The 17176-nt window shown below is 31.4% G+C and overlaps 2 protein-coding genes across 6 annotated transcripts; one reads left to right on the forward strand and one right to left on the reverse strand.

Annotated features, from left to right (window-relative positions):
* The first annotated feature begins 2784 nt into the window (after nucleotides 1-2784).
* On the forward strand, nucleotides 2785-10114 carry LOC107949559 (CTP synthase). 5 transcript variants are annotated; one of them, XM_016884258.2, is made up of 23 exons: nucleotides 2814-3170; nucleotides 3497-3576; nucleotides 3710-3796; nucleotides 3898-3948; nucleotides 4051-4168; nucleotides 4304-4360; nucleotides 4930-4994; nucleotides 5159-5242; nucleotides 5695-5745; nucleotides 5838-5900; nucleotides 6004-6050; nucleotides 6399-6468; nucleotides 6557-6619; nucleotides 7105-7194; nucleotides 7275-7313; nucleotides 7686-7835; nucleotides 7916-7993; nucleotides 8080-8165; nucleotides 8592-8640; nucleotides 8746-8826; nucleotides 9006-9099; nucleotides 9208-9312; nucleotides 9735-10114. In XM_016884258.2, exons 1-22 carry the CDS (start codon nucleotides 3053-3055, stop codon nucleotides 9270-9272), a joined length of 1686 nt encoding a protein of 561 aa, XP_016739747.2. In that variant the 5' UTR covers nucleotides 2814-3052; the 3' UTR covers nucleotides 9273-9312; nucleotides 9735-10114. The 5 variants fall into 5 exon arrangements, with proteins under 5 accessions (XP_016739754.2, XP_040931653.1, XP_040931651.1 ...); XM_016884265.2 differs by lacking the exon at nucleotides 7916-7993 and having other exon boundaries at nucleotides 2785-3170; XM_041075717.1 differs by having other exon boundaries at nucleotides 2813-3170; nucleotides 3898-4168.
* A 5917-nt stretch (nucleotides 10115-16031) lies between these two features.
* LOC107886782 (zinc finger protein 6) lies at nucleotides 16032-16625 on the reverse strand. Its single transcript, XM_016810877.1, has one exon. It carries the CDS (start codon nucleotides 16623-16625, stop codon nucleotides 16032-16034), a length of 594 nt encoding a protein of 197 aa, XP_016666366.1.
* Between the last annotated feature and the right edge of the window lie 551 nt (nucleotides 16626-17176).

A 17176-nucleotide genomic window follows, 5' to 3' on the forward strand; every position in this document is an offset into this window, starting at 1 on the left:
AATGCAAATTTTTTCATTCAGAAGCTAACAAAATTATTAATCTAACAAACTTTTAAATAATAAAATTTCTAACAAAATTCTACATTCTATTTAAAAATAAATAAATTAAAATACCTTATCCTTCTTCTTACTTTCCTTTCTTTCCTTCTTCTCACTCTCTTCTTACTTCTATTTTGCTGCTAAATTTTCTGTATGTTCTTCATCTGATTTTCGGGGGAATATATAGGGAAAAATTAAGCATGTGGGCCCCATTAGTTGTGCCTATCAAGAAGGCACAACATGTATATGTATGCTTCCATATACACGGGTTGTATACTAACCCGAAAAAAAAATATATAATAATTTTTTAAACGAAAAAAATTAATATTAAAAAAATTGGTTGTGCCTGTCAAGTAGGCACGACCTAAAAAAACATACCATTTTCGTAATTAATCTGGCTGACAAACTATTTTGGTGTATAAATTTTTTTATAATATTGAGGTAAAAACCCTAAAAAGAGAAAGGTGAAATAATGAGAGTTGACTATTGCTATATCTTCCATTAAAGTTGAAATAAATGGAAGTCACTAACAAAAAAACACTAGAGGTTGGCAGAAAAATCCTTACATGATGTGCCTTTTTTGGATGGTCAATTAATAGCAACACGACTAATGTGATAGAGAGGTTATGAAAAAAAATTAGAAATTATTATTATTTATATAATGTTTAATAGTAGGATAAATTCGTATTTTTAATATATTTATTTTTGGCTAATTATCAAATAAAAAGCTATTAAATTTAGATTTTTTTTCTTATAAAAAATGAAGTTGGTGTGCTGAATTCAAACTCTTACAAAATGGGCTAAATTGAAATAAAAAGTAAAGATGAGATCTTGATTGAAGGATTGAAAATTCAAAGATGGCTGAATAAAGATGGAAGGGTTGAAGACTTTTTTTAAAAAGTGACTAGATAAAAATTAAAAGATTTTTGATATTATTGCTTTATAACTAGCTTAAATTCTATTTTAAATTTGATTTTTAAATTCGTGATAATATTTAAAACTATTTAGTGATTATATTTAGAAAAAATCTAATTAAATTTTAACACTAAAAGTGTGTATAAATAACCGGTGCCTACGACCAATTGAACACACACCTTTCCTTTAGCATTTAATAAATTTATTTTTTTTCCATTCCTGCGTCATAGTCAATCTTTGTTTCATTCTTTTTCTTCTTTTTTTTCCTTTGTTTTCAACCGTTTAGTTTAATTGACTTCCACAAAGTACGACAAAGTAATCATGATATGTTTAAATAGGAGATAAATAATGTGTTTTAATGTTTAAATTTATTTGTAATTTATTTGTAATTTTTAAATAGGGGATAAATGATGTGTTTTAATGTGTTTAAATTTATATTTCCTTACATTAATAATAATGTTAATATCAACTGAGGTAAAACTCAATCGATTAAATTCATACTTTTATATATATATATTATAAATTATAATTAGATTGTATCCTTTTTCATATATTTTTTTTAAATTTAAACTTTTGCAGAAAACTTTATCATTTTATTGCTTAATAATTTAATATATTATAACCAATGTGCAATTTCTTAATTACTTTTTATTTATGCCAATTTAAAGGTTTTTAAAAATTTATTTTATTTATAATTAGATTATGTCAGATTCTTGATATAGATGAAAGAAAATAAAAATTATATTCATCAAAAGTTTATGTAATAACTAAATGAAGTTTTAATTGAAATAAAAAAAAGTTAAATGTATAAATACTATGAGATGTTAAGTTCAAATTTCGTTTAATTTTTTATTAATTTTATATAAAAATATAATTTAACAACATTTTCGTAATAATATAATTTATTTTGTAAAAAAAATAGACTTTTAATCATTTTCCAATCGAAATAAAATTCAATTGATGGTATCGAAATAAAATTCAATTGATGGTCATAATAACTCATTAGTTAATCATTTAAAAATAGTAAAAATAAGATAATTACATATTAATTAAAATAGTTAGTCTTTCAAAAAAATATTTAAAAAGATATATTAAATAATATGTCAACCGACTTCCGATTTGATTAAAAAATATAAAAATATCCTTCTATGTATAAATAAATTATATTATTGTGAGAGTATTTTTGTTTTTTTATATGTTTAATAAAACCAATAAAAAAATTGTACATGATGAAACTTGAAATCCAACCACATTATTTGCATATTTATATTTATTCCTGATTGAGTTAGTGTCACAGGTTAATTAATCACCAACTCGATTAAGGAAATAACGAAAATACCATTATAAATATAAACAATTTATATTAGAACAATGGTACTTTTGTCTTTCTATATTTTTAATAAAATTAATAAAAAAATTTATATATGATGAATTTTGAGTCCATATCATCTGTATCAATGAAATCTTATATTTGTATTTTATTTTAAAATACACAACTAAATTACATTTGTATATTATTTTTATGTACACATATGAATTCTAAATATCACGTATCACAATTATATTTATATTATTAATAAAAATGTCATTTATCTATAGTATTAATAAAATTTCTGATTGAGTTGGTGTCACAGGTTAATCAAATATCAATTCGATTAAAAAATTATAAAAAATTTCTTCTGTAATTAAGATAAATCATATTATTTGAAAATATTTTAAGGATCTATTTTTTTAATAATTTTTAAAGTAAAATTTCATTATGTTAATTTTAAGTAGATAGGTATGTTGGATAAATGTAGTTTGTATAGACATACCCCGTAATAGAATTTTAATGAGAAAAATTTCAATGTCAGCTGGTGAAATTCACTGTATATCCAAAACCAACCTTGTACTAAAGCAGTGCGGTACCCTAAAAAGGTTTCGGTTATTCATGCTTTCAAAGACCCATTTGTTTATTTAAAAGGCTGAAAAACCTGGAAAGCGACTTCCAGTAAAGGTCGTTTACGCTTCTTCTTCTTCATCTTCAAACAATCAAACACTTTGCCTGCAATACAATTCACCATCACCTTAATCCACTGTTTCTTCAAAGAAAACTGAAATGAAGTACGTTTTGATTACTGGAGGAGTCGTAAGTGGACTTGGCAAGGGCGTCACCGCCAGTAGCATAGGCGTTGGTCTTCAAGCCTGTGGCCTTCGTGTTACTTCCATTAAAATTGGTTTCTTTCCTCCTTACAATCCCTTTTTTTCCATAATCTTTTTTTCTCTTATTTTCGGTTATTTATTTAATTTTTTGTATGGGTTCAGGCTTCTGGGCTTGTTTCTGGGTTTTGTTTTTCTCGACCAACAGTTCACATTTTTAGTGCATTTGTTTGGGAAGCTTTTATATATTCTGCACTCTTTTTCACTGTTTATTATTGCTATTGCTTGCTCTATGGTTCCTTAACTTTTTCTTTCTGGGTTTATTTTATATTTTTAATTTGAGAACCCTCCTGATTATGCTTACTTTAATCTGTTCGTTAACCTTCATCTTTGTATCTTGCAGATCCTTATCTCAACACGGATGCTGGAACCATGTCGCCTTTTGAACATGGGGAGGTTTTTGTTCTTGATGATGGTGGAGAGGTTTTGCTATCCCCTTTCTTTTGTCTCTAGCATGAAGTATTTTGTACTTATAGTATTTGCCAAAAAAAGAGAAAAAAGTGACCTCACTGCAGTATAATATTGACTAAATTGGTTTATGTTAATGTTTTAAAAGGTCGATTTGGATTTGGGTAATTATGAGCGTTTCCTAGATGTCACCCTTACTAAAGACAACAACGTTACTACTGGAAAGATTTATCAGGTATTTCTGTTTATTCAGGGTAGATGCTAATATATTTGTTCAGTCTTCACTGGAGTTATATTAGTGGGTGAAAATTAATAATCTGTTGCATTTCGTACCAGTCTGTCCTTGATAAGGAACGAAAAGGTGATTATCTCGGAAAGACCGTTCAGGTGACTTTTGTTATTACCGATCATCTATCTACTTTTGTATGCATGAAGAAAGTAACAAATAACAATAAGTTCATGTCCTTTTCACTTTTGTGTGGATCCCAGGTTGTTCCACACATCACAGATGCTATTAAGGATAGGATCGAGGCAGTTGCTCTTATTCCTGTGGATGGAAAAGAGGGTCCTGCTGATGTCTGTGTGATAGAGTTGGGAGGCACTGTTGGTATGAATTATGCTAAAAAAAGAAGCTTGACGTGTCAAGAATTCCCCTTTTTTTTTATTCTTTCTTTCTTGCTTTTCTTTTTGTGGGGTGAGAAATGCTTTATTCTTTTTTATTTGTATGGGGGTGTTTCTTCAGGTGACATTGAATCAATGCCATTCATTGAGGCTTTACGACAGTTGTCCTTTTCAGTTGGTAAGTCTGCAGTATTTTCTGTTTATTTAGGAATGTAATAATACTTTGTCGCTTTGTTTGTTTATCAATCATTTTGTTCCAACTTGATAATTAGCCTTGTCATGTGGTGTCCAGTGCTTATTTAGATTGACACATATATGGTGACCTTTCAGATCCACATGTAGTCACAGACCAGAAAGTTGTGCTATAGGAACCTGGATTCATAAGGAATGTGTCGGCCTTTTTTTTGCTGGGCCGGGGGGGGGGGGTTAATATAATTTGATTATGTAGTGCTGCAATTTTGCAACTTCTGCATTATTCAAATGTACCAGGCTATGCTGGTCAATAGGTTAAATACTTTGGACATGCATTTGCGGTGGTGTTTGTACGCACACATTCAATTTGATAAATGAGAAGTTACAGTTATTCAGGTTTCTAAATGTCTGGTAGCCATTCCCATTCTGTTAAACCTCAATCTAGAACATTTGATTCTGCATCTATGGAGTGGTTCAAAGAGACTATATCAATCTATTTGGTATCTTTGGATATTAATCTTCATGTGTCATAATAATTTTCATTTTCTTCCTCAGGGAAAGATAACTTCTGCCTCATTCATGTCAGCCTAATACCTGTGCTGGGTGTAGTTGGAGAGCAAGTAATACACCATAATTTTCCTTAATCATAATACATAAATTGCAAAGTACTTTTAGATCATTGTTTGGATCTTATTTTAAAACTGATATCAGTTAAGTTCCTTATTAAGCATCGCCGCCAATTGTGGTGTCAATAATTCTCCATCTCACTCTCTCTGTGATGCAGAAAACTAAGCCTACACAACATAGTGTCCGAGAACTTAGAGCATTAGGCTTGACTCCTCATCTGCTTGCATGTCGCTCAGCTCAGGTACACTGCCTCTCATGTACTTCTTGCAGTAGATGAGTTTTTCATTAGAATCGTTTGGAGAATTGTGTCATTGCATTTTATCTTTCTGGAGTATTATTGCGTTGGCTCATTGTATCACTTTTAGGCATTTTTATTAGTTTTTAAATGTGTTGGCATGAACCTATGTAATCATTATCATCTTTGTGGGGTGCGGCATTATGTTGGCGCTTTACTTACATAAGTTTTGCTGCAAACTGTTGTTGAAATTGTCATATATAACTTGGCATCTTATCTGTAGCATTCATATCATATAAATATTTTGTGAACAATTGCATTTTCTCAGCTTTAGCCCTTGGGTTTACTTGTGTTTTCTCCTTTTATCTTGCTGGATATCCTTTTGATTTCTTTGTTTTCTTGATCTGAGCTTTGTCCCAAACTGATGGTAAATACACCTTTTGGTTGGTGACTTACAGCCATTATTGGATAATACAAAGATGAAACTTTCACAATTTTGTCATGTTGAGGTAAATTTGATTGCAAAATTTGGTTTGTATTCTTTTGAGTTAGTTTGGTCATCTTTACTAAGGATTGTGTTTATCCTTCTGGTTCTTCACAGGCTGCGAACATCCTAAATATTCATGATGTTCCCAACATTTGGCATATTCCTCTTTTACTTAGAGTATGTTCTATAGCAGTTCTTCCATTTGTCTGGAACTTAAAGATTCCTAGTCTCATTCTTTTATATTCTTTTTGGTGATGTTACATATTGTATATTGCTTCAGAACCAAAATGCTCATCATTCAATTCTGAAACAGCTCAATTTGCTCAGGTTAGTTTTTGGTTCAACATTTCATCATCCCTCTCTCTCTAAACATCATCAGATAACTAAGTTTGTTATAAATTTTACTTTGTTATGGCTTAACTCTTTGCTGCACAATGCGGCTGGCTTAGGCAATCCAATATTTTTTATGGAGCATCACTAGTTGATTGTCAATCTTTTTCTCTTCTATCTCTGTGATTTTAGCACTTGGCAAAAGGTTATATTTATTACTGGTTAGAATGTCAGACCGTTGGGATTGGCTGTTAACTACCAAAATTCACCATTAAATTTGGATCGAGGTATTAATTGCAGGAAGTTTTGATCAGTTTTACTAAGAGCTATAAAGTTTTGTTTCAGCATTGCCACACCTCCAGATTTAGAAGCTTGGAGCAGGAGGGCAGAAACATTTGATAATCTCACTGATTCTGTTAGTATTCTTAATTTAGTTCTAATTGTCCAGTTTGAAATAGAAGAAATCTTTCTCATGCGATACAAAAACATAACCTTGTCTGCAGGTGCGGATTGCAATGGTGGGAAAGTATGTTGGTCTGACAGACTCATATCTATCTGTTGTGAAGGTGTAATGCTGGTTTAATTTTTTGACTTTTAGACTTCCTTTATTTTACCCCTAGTATATGTTATGGGAAATTTCATCCTTCAATGGACACTTAGTGTTATACAAGGCCTTCTGGTATATTATTATTGCTGTTAAATTATCCATCTTCTCATCCTTTTTGACTAAGGTGGGTGGTAAGGTTTTCATAAATAATTATTTAAATGTTTCATTTGTTGGAAAGATTAACACTTGGATCACTTCAGAACTTTGTATTACTCCATTTCCTACATGTTGGTATTTTATCAGCTAGATCAATTTGGTAAAAGCCATATCATATTGTGACTGATTGAAAACTAGGTATTCTTTATTAGTGGTGCCTGGTTTAAATCATGTCTCCTAGTTGGTTGCATGTTTTCTGGATATCGGAGTTTAGTGACTTTTAGGTTTGGTGGTAATCATTGTTATTTTCTACTACCCATTTCTATAAATGTTTTCCTTCTCTTGTAGGCACTTTTACATGCTTGCATTGCATGCTCTTTGAAGCCTTCTATTGACTGGATTGCAGCTTCAGACCTTGAGGATGATCCTGCCCAATCGGTATTGAATCAGTAACACTTTTGCTGTTGCAATTTTTGTTTGAAAATGATACTATCTAAACATTCTTCTGTCTCATCCAGGCACCAGAAGCTTATGCTGCTGCGTGGAAGAGTTTAAGAGTAAGCCTTTCATAGTTGTATCTATTGTTTTAATGGCTTAACTTCCTTCAATGCCAGATTCATTATCTAACAACCTATCTTGGTTTAGCATTTTCTTGGTCTAATTTTCTGCAAGTATAGGCTAGAACTAAATTATTTATGTAATTGTTAAGAGTTGAGTTTCTGTCTTAAATTGGATCATAGATTACCATTTGAATATTTATCCTTTTCAAAAGGGGTGGTGGTGGTGGTTCTTATTTGAGTTTGTACTTATCCTTTCTATTTAGTTTGCGCTACTGTTTTTATGCAGCATAGCTTACTCTAAAGGGAATTGGGGATGAGAGGTGTTGTGGAAATTGATTTATATTTTTTCTTGGAACTGCTATTTTGTAGAATGCTGAGTGTGTTCTAGTTCCTGGTGGATTTGGAGATCGTGGTGTGAGTGGAATGGTATTGGCTGCAAAATATGCTAGAGAGAACAATGTTCCCTATCTTGGCATTTGCTTGGGCATGCAGATCTCTGTCATTGAGTATGCCAGATCTGTAAGTGACTTTTCTTTCAAATGCACGTTTTCTATTTTCCAAAGTTCCACATTAAAAGCCTTTTGAGTTATTTGGTCCAGGTTCTTGGTTTAGAAAAGGCAAACAGTAATGAGTTTGATGATAAGACACCTGATCCTGTTGTCATTTTTATGCCTGAAGTATACATTTCCTCTTTCTCATTTTACTTCTTCATACTCCTTCCGCATGCTTGCAGCACTAGATTATGTTATATTTTATGTGTCAGGGCTCCAGAACACATATGGGAAGCACAATGAGACTGGGATCTCGAAGAACACTATTTCAGACCCCTGATTGTGTTACTTCTAAATTGTATGTTATTATCTGTTGGTTTGTTTAATTTAGAAGCTTCTTCAAACTCTACTTTGCCAAAAAGAAAAGAGAACTCTTAATCCATTTGTCTCCCATTTGTGCAATGGGCTCTCATGCCTTGTGACCTCTGGATGACAAGGTTTATGTAACACAAGTAATTTACAAGGGTACGATGTTATGTCTTTTAGATGGCATTGCTTCCCATGAAGTGTTACCTTATCTGAATTATTTATCAAGATGTTGGTTGGTAAAATAAGCCCTTCTTGTGTACCAAAAACAGATATTGTGCAGTGAGTGCTGCTGCTTCTAATAGTGTATGAATCAGAGCTCACCTGGTCTTTACATGCAACTAGAAATTCCCATCAAAGTTTTTGATGTATGTTTCGATTGCCATGCATGATAATTCTTTTTTATTTCACTTGCTAGGTACTGCAATCCGTATTATGTAGATGAACGACACCGGCACAGATATGAGGTTAGTCGAGCTGATTCAACTGGAAAGAGGAGAAAAATTGGATCTATCAGCATAACTCAATATTTTATGATATGATTTATTGCCCCTTGCTTGACACTGATGCAGGTAAACCCAGATGTCATCGGGGTTCTTGAAGAAGCTGGGCTAAAATTTGTTGGGAAGGATGAAACTGGGAAAAGGATGGAGGTGGGTTTACACGTCTTTTTTCTCCTTCTTGTTGAAGTTCTTTTTTTTTTGTTTTTTTTGGGGGGGGGGGAGAGGGGGAGGGGTTGTCCAGCTGTTTAATTCAAGGGGATTTGGATTTTTTCCTTGTAGTTTTTCAGTCAAGAAAAGGACAAGTTCATTTATTTTTTTGCATTTTGCAGGTTCTGGAGCTTCCAAGTCATCCATTTTATGTTGGTGTGCAGTTTCATCCAGAATTTAAATCACGGCCGGGGAAGCCTTCAGCTCTATTTTTAGGTACTAATCGGCATGCTTGGTCATTCAGTTTCCATGTTTTCTATAAGCAAATATTTCATGAAATTGGCATGTGAGACAATAATGACATTTATGCCTTGGTTATTATAGGTCTTATATTAGCTGCAAGGGGAAAATTAGAAGCATATCTTACAAGGCATCAAAATGGAAGTTGATTTACTAGTTATATCGATACATCCAAATCAGTTTTACAAGGTAAACATCCCTCTGAAAATGAAATGTGTTGGGACTTTCCTTAGGCAGGCTTAGTAACCTGCTTGGTTTAGAACATGATTTGACCTTGATGGTATCTACTCTAGAGACTAGTGTCTACACTGGCATCCTGACAGGTTTGGTCAATGGGATTTTCTAGTATTGTTTGCTCATGTTTCTTCTGACTTTCACATAAAATTGCATAGGGAAGGGATTTAGAGAGTTGTACTAGGGACAGGTATTTTCCTATACGTATGCAATTTGCTGTGGTCTAGAACAGTGCATCCTTATCTGTTGACTTGGCAGTGTTTGGTCCCCGGCTTGCTGCATCTGTTTGTCCGTTGATTGGTGTTGTATAGTACAATAACATATAACTTTCACTTATTTAGCTTCGTTTTAACTGATACCGAGCACCTTCAATGTAGGAGGAAATTGGTAGATTGGAGGTCTTGTGGTATAGGTATAACCAAAGAGGGTTCCTCAAGTGAATCTTATTGCAATAGAATTCGAGTTAAGGCACATATTATGGTTGGAGCTCTTACTCGATGTGTTGTTTCTTATCTACTGTGATCCAGGAATATAACCTGATGATATATTCACAGGCCAAATTTTCGGGGTGAGTTCCTGAAAATTGTAGCTCTATGTTTGAAAGTTATATAACAATTTTTTATTGATTTCCTTTCTATTGTACAAGTTTTTTTTAATTGGATGTAACTCATGGGATTAGTTTCTGAGAAAAATTCTCTCTCGCAAACTGTATTACTTGGATTTGTTTGTTCTATACGAATATATTCAAAATTTTATATATATTTGGATGATTATATCTCTTCGAATATGCTTGAAATAAGTAACACTTTTACAAGAAAATTAAGAGTTTAGTAAGATAGATTGCAAAGTTACCGATAATTTTTTGGTCTCAACATTATGCAAAATTACAGCTTAGTTGGTAATAGCATCTACACGAGCTTGATTGATTCTAACTTCGTGTATTTGTTTTATAAATGATAATCGTTAGTTAACAATTTCGACAATAGCTATGGAATCATAATTTATGCATATCGATCGACATAAGGGAAATAAATTTGCATGTTTTTAAAAATAATCTGGAAAAGTTTTATGATTAATATTGTATTTAATTTTATTTTGTAGAATTATATTGACAAAACTATAGTATAATGTTAAGTTTTAGGGACAGAACCTCAATTTATTCTATATGATTATCTACATGTAACATATCAAATTTTTAGTAAATTAAAATGTATAGTTATTTATTTTAATAAAAAGCTTTCAACCTATAAATATATATTAGAGAAGATAGTTATTTATTTATTTATCAGTATTAGAAATATTAGATTATTAAAAAATTTACATACATGATAAATATAATTATATTGATAAATTTAACAATTGAATTATTAAAAATATGATACAAAATAAAAAATACATATGACAAAGTTATCAACTAAATATTGCAACTATTGTATTCATTTAAGGATACTACCAATTTTGAACAATTTTGTTTAAATAATTAAAAAATGTGATACAAAACATATATGTCAAAATATAAATACCAGACTTATTAATGTTGCAAAATGTGGGTGTTCTTATATTTTGATTTTCTTTTTAATAATTGTAATACTGCTTTCGCAAATGATTACATATGAAGCAACGGCTACTGCAGGGGAGGCTGAATTGCCTACTCCCACTGTTCCTTCGAGCAATGATGAAGACGGAAGGCTGATTGATCATTTTACATTCTCTATTGAGTCTTATAATTGTGTGATTGTCGGGATCCATGCTGTATTAGAAAAATCTGATTTAGAAAACGATTTACAGTTATATCGAAAATTTAAAAATTTTAAAATCAAGCCGATTTGTAATGTTTATAACAATAAATTTTTAGTAAAAAATATGTGTTTCGTGCAAGATGAGTTCAAGTCGATCTTAACTTTCAATCGAAATGACCTTCGCACGAGCAACATGGACCAAACACCGAATAAGAACGATATTATTCCTTTCAATTGGAAGGTAACTCTTTCAATAGAAACCAATAAATGTCGTAATTCTCAGAAAATATAATTTATTCTAAGTAAATAAATTACTACTATTTTCTGGCAGAATAATGATAGCTCAATAACCAAGTAGTGTGTATTAGGTCAACCGATGCCATCTATTTATAGGGAAAAATAAAAGAATCCTAGTTGAATAAGGCTTAAACAAATAATATTATTTTAATAGAAAATACACTTTTACTCTAAGTAGAGTAGGGGTGGGTGACACACCCTAGTTAGTGATACTAGGGTTGTCGCCCCACTCATCTATTATGAGGGCTTTTGGGCCTCTCATATACTGGGTTCAATTATATGTGCTTTTTAGACTTTTGATCCAGCATTTTATAATTTAATCCAACTTAATATTTGTTTTCTATTTCCCAAACTAAATATTATTTATTTAAGTAATTTAATAAATTAATTTCTTAATTAAATAATTTTTTAACCCAATTCTAATTCGTTGAAGTCATGACAATTTTACCATACCGTAAAAGAATCAGAGGAAATATATTTAATTTCCTTTATTTATTGAATTCATAATTACTAATTAAATGATTCCATTTTGGAACTTCAATTTTTTATTTATAATTAATTAAATAATAATTCCAAAAACTTTTTATTTTTAAGTCATTTCTATACTTAGTAAGAGAACGTATTCATTTGTGAATGCAACTCATTTCTCTAACTTTATCATTTTTATTCATTTCTGTTCATTTGGTTATACATGCAATTCATTTCTGGATTCAATGAGCTAACGGGGAGACCAATTGAATATATATAATTAGGACTCAAATAATAATTATAATTAAGTTCCAGCTTTTCCCCTATCAGTTATAAACTGATCTAGCGACAATGTCATTCCACCATAGTATCATGACTAAGTTCTCCCAAATTACATACCATTACGAAAGCTACTTAATAAGTGCTTGTCCAATGACTTTGTCTTAAGTGTGTTATCCTCATAAGATATCTTTAATCTCTTTGAGATAAATTCGGTCTTCTAATATGATCCTATTTCTATCTCATAGTAACCATTACATCTACTTTCATGAAAAGTCAATTACTATCAAATAGTAATCAAGCCATTTATCATAAATACAAATGACCCATAGTCATGTTTATTTTTCTTCTATCTTATAATGCTGATGAGAGAATATCATTTACCAATTAGTTAGGCTATGAATTCCACTATTGTTAATGATGCTACATACTGCAGAAGTTGTATACCCAACGCACTAGTTTTTGGTTCTTTATATATTAGAACTCAGAATTTTACTTACATCAAAGTATACGAGTTACGCATACATAATCTATCATCCACTTAGGATAAAGATATGCCACACTCTGAATGTCACAAGTGAATATATCTATAAATGGATCTATAGTCTATTCTACTTAGGTCTTGTCTAATATATTGTCAGTTTAGTCAGTCACATCTATGTCTCTATTATCTGGAAGTCATCCGTTGCGATGCTCAAGACAAAGCATCTTCCCAATTGGACTTGATAGACGAAATATTAGTCTTTCAATCGGTTTGCTCATTTTTATTAGATCAAGGACATGTTTAGATTTATCTACTAATATAACCTATCTTTCCATATTACAATCCGATCACATAATACCGCTTAATATTAGTTAAATGTTAGATGACTATTAAACCAATATTTACTTCAATTTTACTTTACGTGCAAAAAAATCAAGTACAATATACAAAAGGGTATTAATGTAATTAATGAATATTTTATTAAACCAATTTATTCAAAAAATAAAAGTATACAAAATAAATATACTACACTTAGGACACTTGATCCAACATGCTGAAATCGGGATCATACAACAGATTAGGGACAAAGAGGTTGCACTAAGGAAAGAGTTGCAGAGCAAGTGATCCTTGCACAATTGTTTGCTCAATCCAGTAATTTTATTCTCTTGATTAGATTATATTGTTTTAATCCTCATATTCTTCAACATTTGTTTTGCCTTGGTCTAGTTAAGAGAGTAATGATCTTTAGCATTTTGATTGGCAAGTTTGTTGAACAAAAAGGGGAAATAATTATATAAGGAAGCTACTGGTGTTGAGTGTGTTTTGGTTGTTATGCTATGATTGATTGCTACTATACTATATGGGAAGTAGATGTATATGTTGTTATGTTGATAATGAATCTACTAATGTCTCTAAAAGATGTTGATGATATTGAAGATGAATCAGACCTTATTGTGGTAATGACTACCTTTACTTTTGAGCTCTTATTCGATTTGGTATGTATAATTGAGATGATGATACTTATTTGTTGATACTAATATTGTTGATGCTGTGGAATTGCTAAATAGTTTTGGAACTATGATATGGTGCATGTTTACGTAGTTACACTTTACCTTATCTGTTGCTTATTTAGTTACAAATTAGTATTTTGATTGTTGATGCGAATTTTAGACATAACATTGATAGTTAAAATTACAATATTATGTACTACGTTGAGCTAATTAGAGTGATGTTTGTGTTCAGGAGGAGTTATTGTTGATTGTGGTAGTTAGCTTCCTATATTGTTTGGTTCTATTCAGTAAACTGCCAAAGAGGGAGATTGTTGAAACAATAAGAGCTGATTGTTGTTGTGACATTTGGTGTGCCAGTTGCAGATTGCCACTAAGATGGTTTAAATACTTGTCTTATTTGGTTTGACAATTTAATGAAGAAAATATTTGGACCTATTAATGTGTTGTATTATTGAAGATATTTTAGTCTAGCTATGGAAACCAATCATTGACTTTTGAATATGGGATTGAATATGAGTGAATTAATTCAACCATTTGAATATGGAGATTCGATCGAGATTGCATTGCTGAATATGGAGAGTACATCTTTGATTAATTGTGCTTTGATTGTTGTAATTGTAATAGCTATTTCAAGGAGTTTTTTTTTATTCACTTAGATTATATGTTAGCAAGCCAAAATTAATAATTTATTTTGAAGCATGTCTAGGTTTTGATGAGAGTTTATTGAGTGCGTTCTAATCTGTTCATTGTGGAACTATTTTTGTGAGAGAGTGCAAACTGAATTGTAAATATTGTTGAGTGTTTCCTGCTCAAGTTCTTAAGAGGAAGATTTGAATGTGAGTGTTTTAGTTTTTAGGTACAAATGTGAGATCTCTATGCTTGGAGAGTAATAAAGTGAAGATCACTTATTGTATTTGTGAATAAAGATAGTGAAATTACTCGTTAAACAAGTCTTTGATGTTATCTATTATTTTGTTTGAACAGTTTTCACAGTAGGAAACTGTAGTGACTATCGCAATCAAGCACTTCATTAATTATTTAAACAATTTTCATTTTAAGTAATAAGTAACTTAAAGTAGCAATAAATAAAATTTTCATTAATTAAACATTTGAAAATATTTAAATTCACTAAATTATTTTTTTGAAAAATAAAATTTAAATTTAAAATAACTTTAAATATGTAAATAAATATTAAGTTCGGATGTCTTAATCATTATTCTTATGAATAACTTGAATTTTGATAATGAATTAAAATTTAATTTTTATTATACATTTAATCTAAAAAAATGAAAAGTAGTTGTTTATGGATTAATAATTATTTGTTATAATTACTACATATATAAATATTTTTAATTAATAACAAATTTAGCCCCTTTTATTTTTTCCTTATCACTTTGGCTATTAATCTTTCAAATCTAATCAACTGCTTTTTTTACGAAAAATTGTTTAAATTAAAAATTTAAGGATAAACTACACTCAAGGTTATTAAACTATTAGTAAGTTTATGTTTTAGTCATTCAACTTCAGAAAGTTACAAAATAGTCACTATACTATTCAAAAGTTTTCATTTAAGTCATTGAATTATTCAAAAGTTTTTTTATTTAAGTTACTGGGCTGTTAAATTTTATTTTTAAAAATCTGATTAGCAAGCTTCAAGTGACAATTTGAAGATCAGTACGGTATATCAATACCCATAGACGAGTAGAAGAATATACCTTAAATTCAAGTCAATTTGATGGTTAATATAAGAGATTGGAGAATAAATCTGTTTGGATTTCGGCTCGCAAACTCGTGACATTGAAAACTGTTTTATGAAAAAAACTAAACTATAGAAGAGAAGTGGAATGGGAGCTTTTAATTGGTGCAGGTGGGCCGAACAGAGAAGGCCGTACAACAATGATTTTAACAACCCAATGACTTTCGAATAGTTTAATGATCATTTTATAACATTTTGAAATTAAGTGACTAAAACATAAACATACTAATAATTGAGTGACGTTGGGTGTAATTTACCCAAATTTTAATGATACTAAGTTAAGATGAGAACCCACTTATACTTAATTTCTAATGTGTACTTTATTGTCGATAATGTTGAGATACTTTTCCTAAAATAACTTCTTGGCACATGACATTTATCTTCCTTTTGAGTGTAGTAAGTTTTCTTGTAATGTTGTCTCCATGTTGTCTCACACAGCATTTCTCAATGTATGCTATCTCCACAGAACTTGTGTAATTCTAATTAACAACCCCTAAACCTGATTCCTAGTTTCACAGCAGACAAGAATTTGCATGGAAAGACCAATTTCTTCAATACATTGAAACATGTTTTGAGACCATTTAAACACAAAAAAAGGTAAATGATAAAAGCAGACAGGGAAGTTATTAAAATCCTAGGTTCTAACAACCTGAAGGAGATAGTTTAAGATGAAGATCAACGCTTCTGTCCGCCTCTGGTAATTTACCACCAAATTCAACGAATTCGGGTACTGACGCCCCCAAATACACTGGCTGCGCTACGTAAATCCGAGGGGGCCACTCATCACAAGGCGTTGACCGAAGTACCAGCGGTTGTTGCGCCACAAATTTCCCGGCGGCGTTATTGGGGAACCCTCCAGGAAGCCCGGGCGGCGGCGACGACCGTACAGCATGGGAGCTTAAAACAGGCGCAGCAGCAGCGGCCGCGGCAGCTGCTATGTAGCGTTGATAATGATGATGGTGATGGGTGTGAAGAAACTGGGTTCGCCTCGCTCTTTGACGCTCTCTCTTGTGTGCATTTTGATGCCCACCAAGTGCTTGAGAATTTGCGAATAAGCGTTGACAAAACGGGCACTCGAATTTACTGCTTTCTCCAAAATCTTCTTCGGCTTTCACTGAAACCTCGTCTTGGTCAGTGAGTGAAAAGCCAAAGAGCTTGAGTGACGACGAGGGTTTGGGGTCGGATTGTTTATCAGCTGAAGATGACCAAGTGCTGGAGATGGAGCTCTCTGTCATTGTATAGATGTAAAGAGAAATATGATATGATCATGTGTGTGATAAATTGATGTAAACTGCTCTCTATTTATAGCTGCACTGCAGTGGTTTCATCCTCTTCCACATTTTTTACTTCATTGAGTGGGTTCATAGATTTAAACGACAATTTCAATGCAATGATAATGTTGTTACCTTGCAGTTTTTGGCTTTTTTCGCCATTAATATTCACTATAATTGGCTAGTTTACTATAATTAGTGATTAGAATTTCTGATTCTTTTTATAAGGGATAGGGTTTAAAGACTGGTTTCCATTGAAGATTTAAACACAAATTTAATTGAATTGTTAATTCAAAAAACACAAATTTGCAGGATTTGCTCCTATTCTTTTAATTTCATGCTTTGATGCTTAATAGAGCACTTGAGAACAAAAGGAGTGAAAAATGAATGAAAACTAGAGAGTCGATGCAAGCTGCGGGTAGGGGTGTTCAATCGGTTAACTGACCCAAACTACCATTAACCGAATTAACCGACCCTTCTAAATCCTTAACCGTTAACCGAACCGAAATTTTTTC

This window comes from Gossypium hirsutum, chromosome A08 (assembly GCF_007990345.1).
Source record: "Gossypium hirsutum isolate 1008001.06 chromosome A08, Gossypium_hirsutum_v2.1, whole genome shotgun sequence".
NCBI lineage: Eukaryota > Viridiplantae > Streptophyta > Magnoliopsida > Malvales > Malvaceae > Gossypium > Gossypium hirsutum.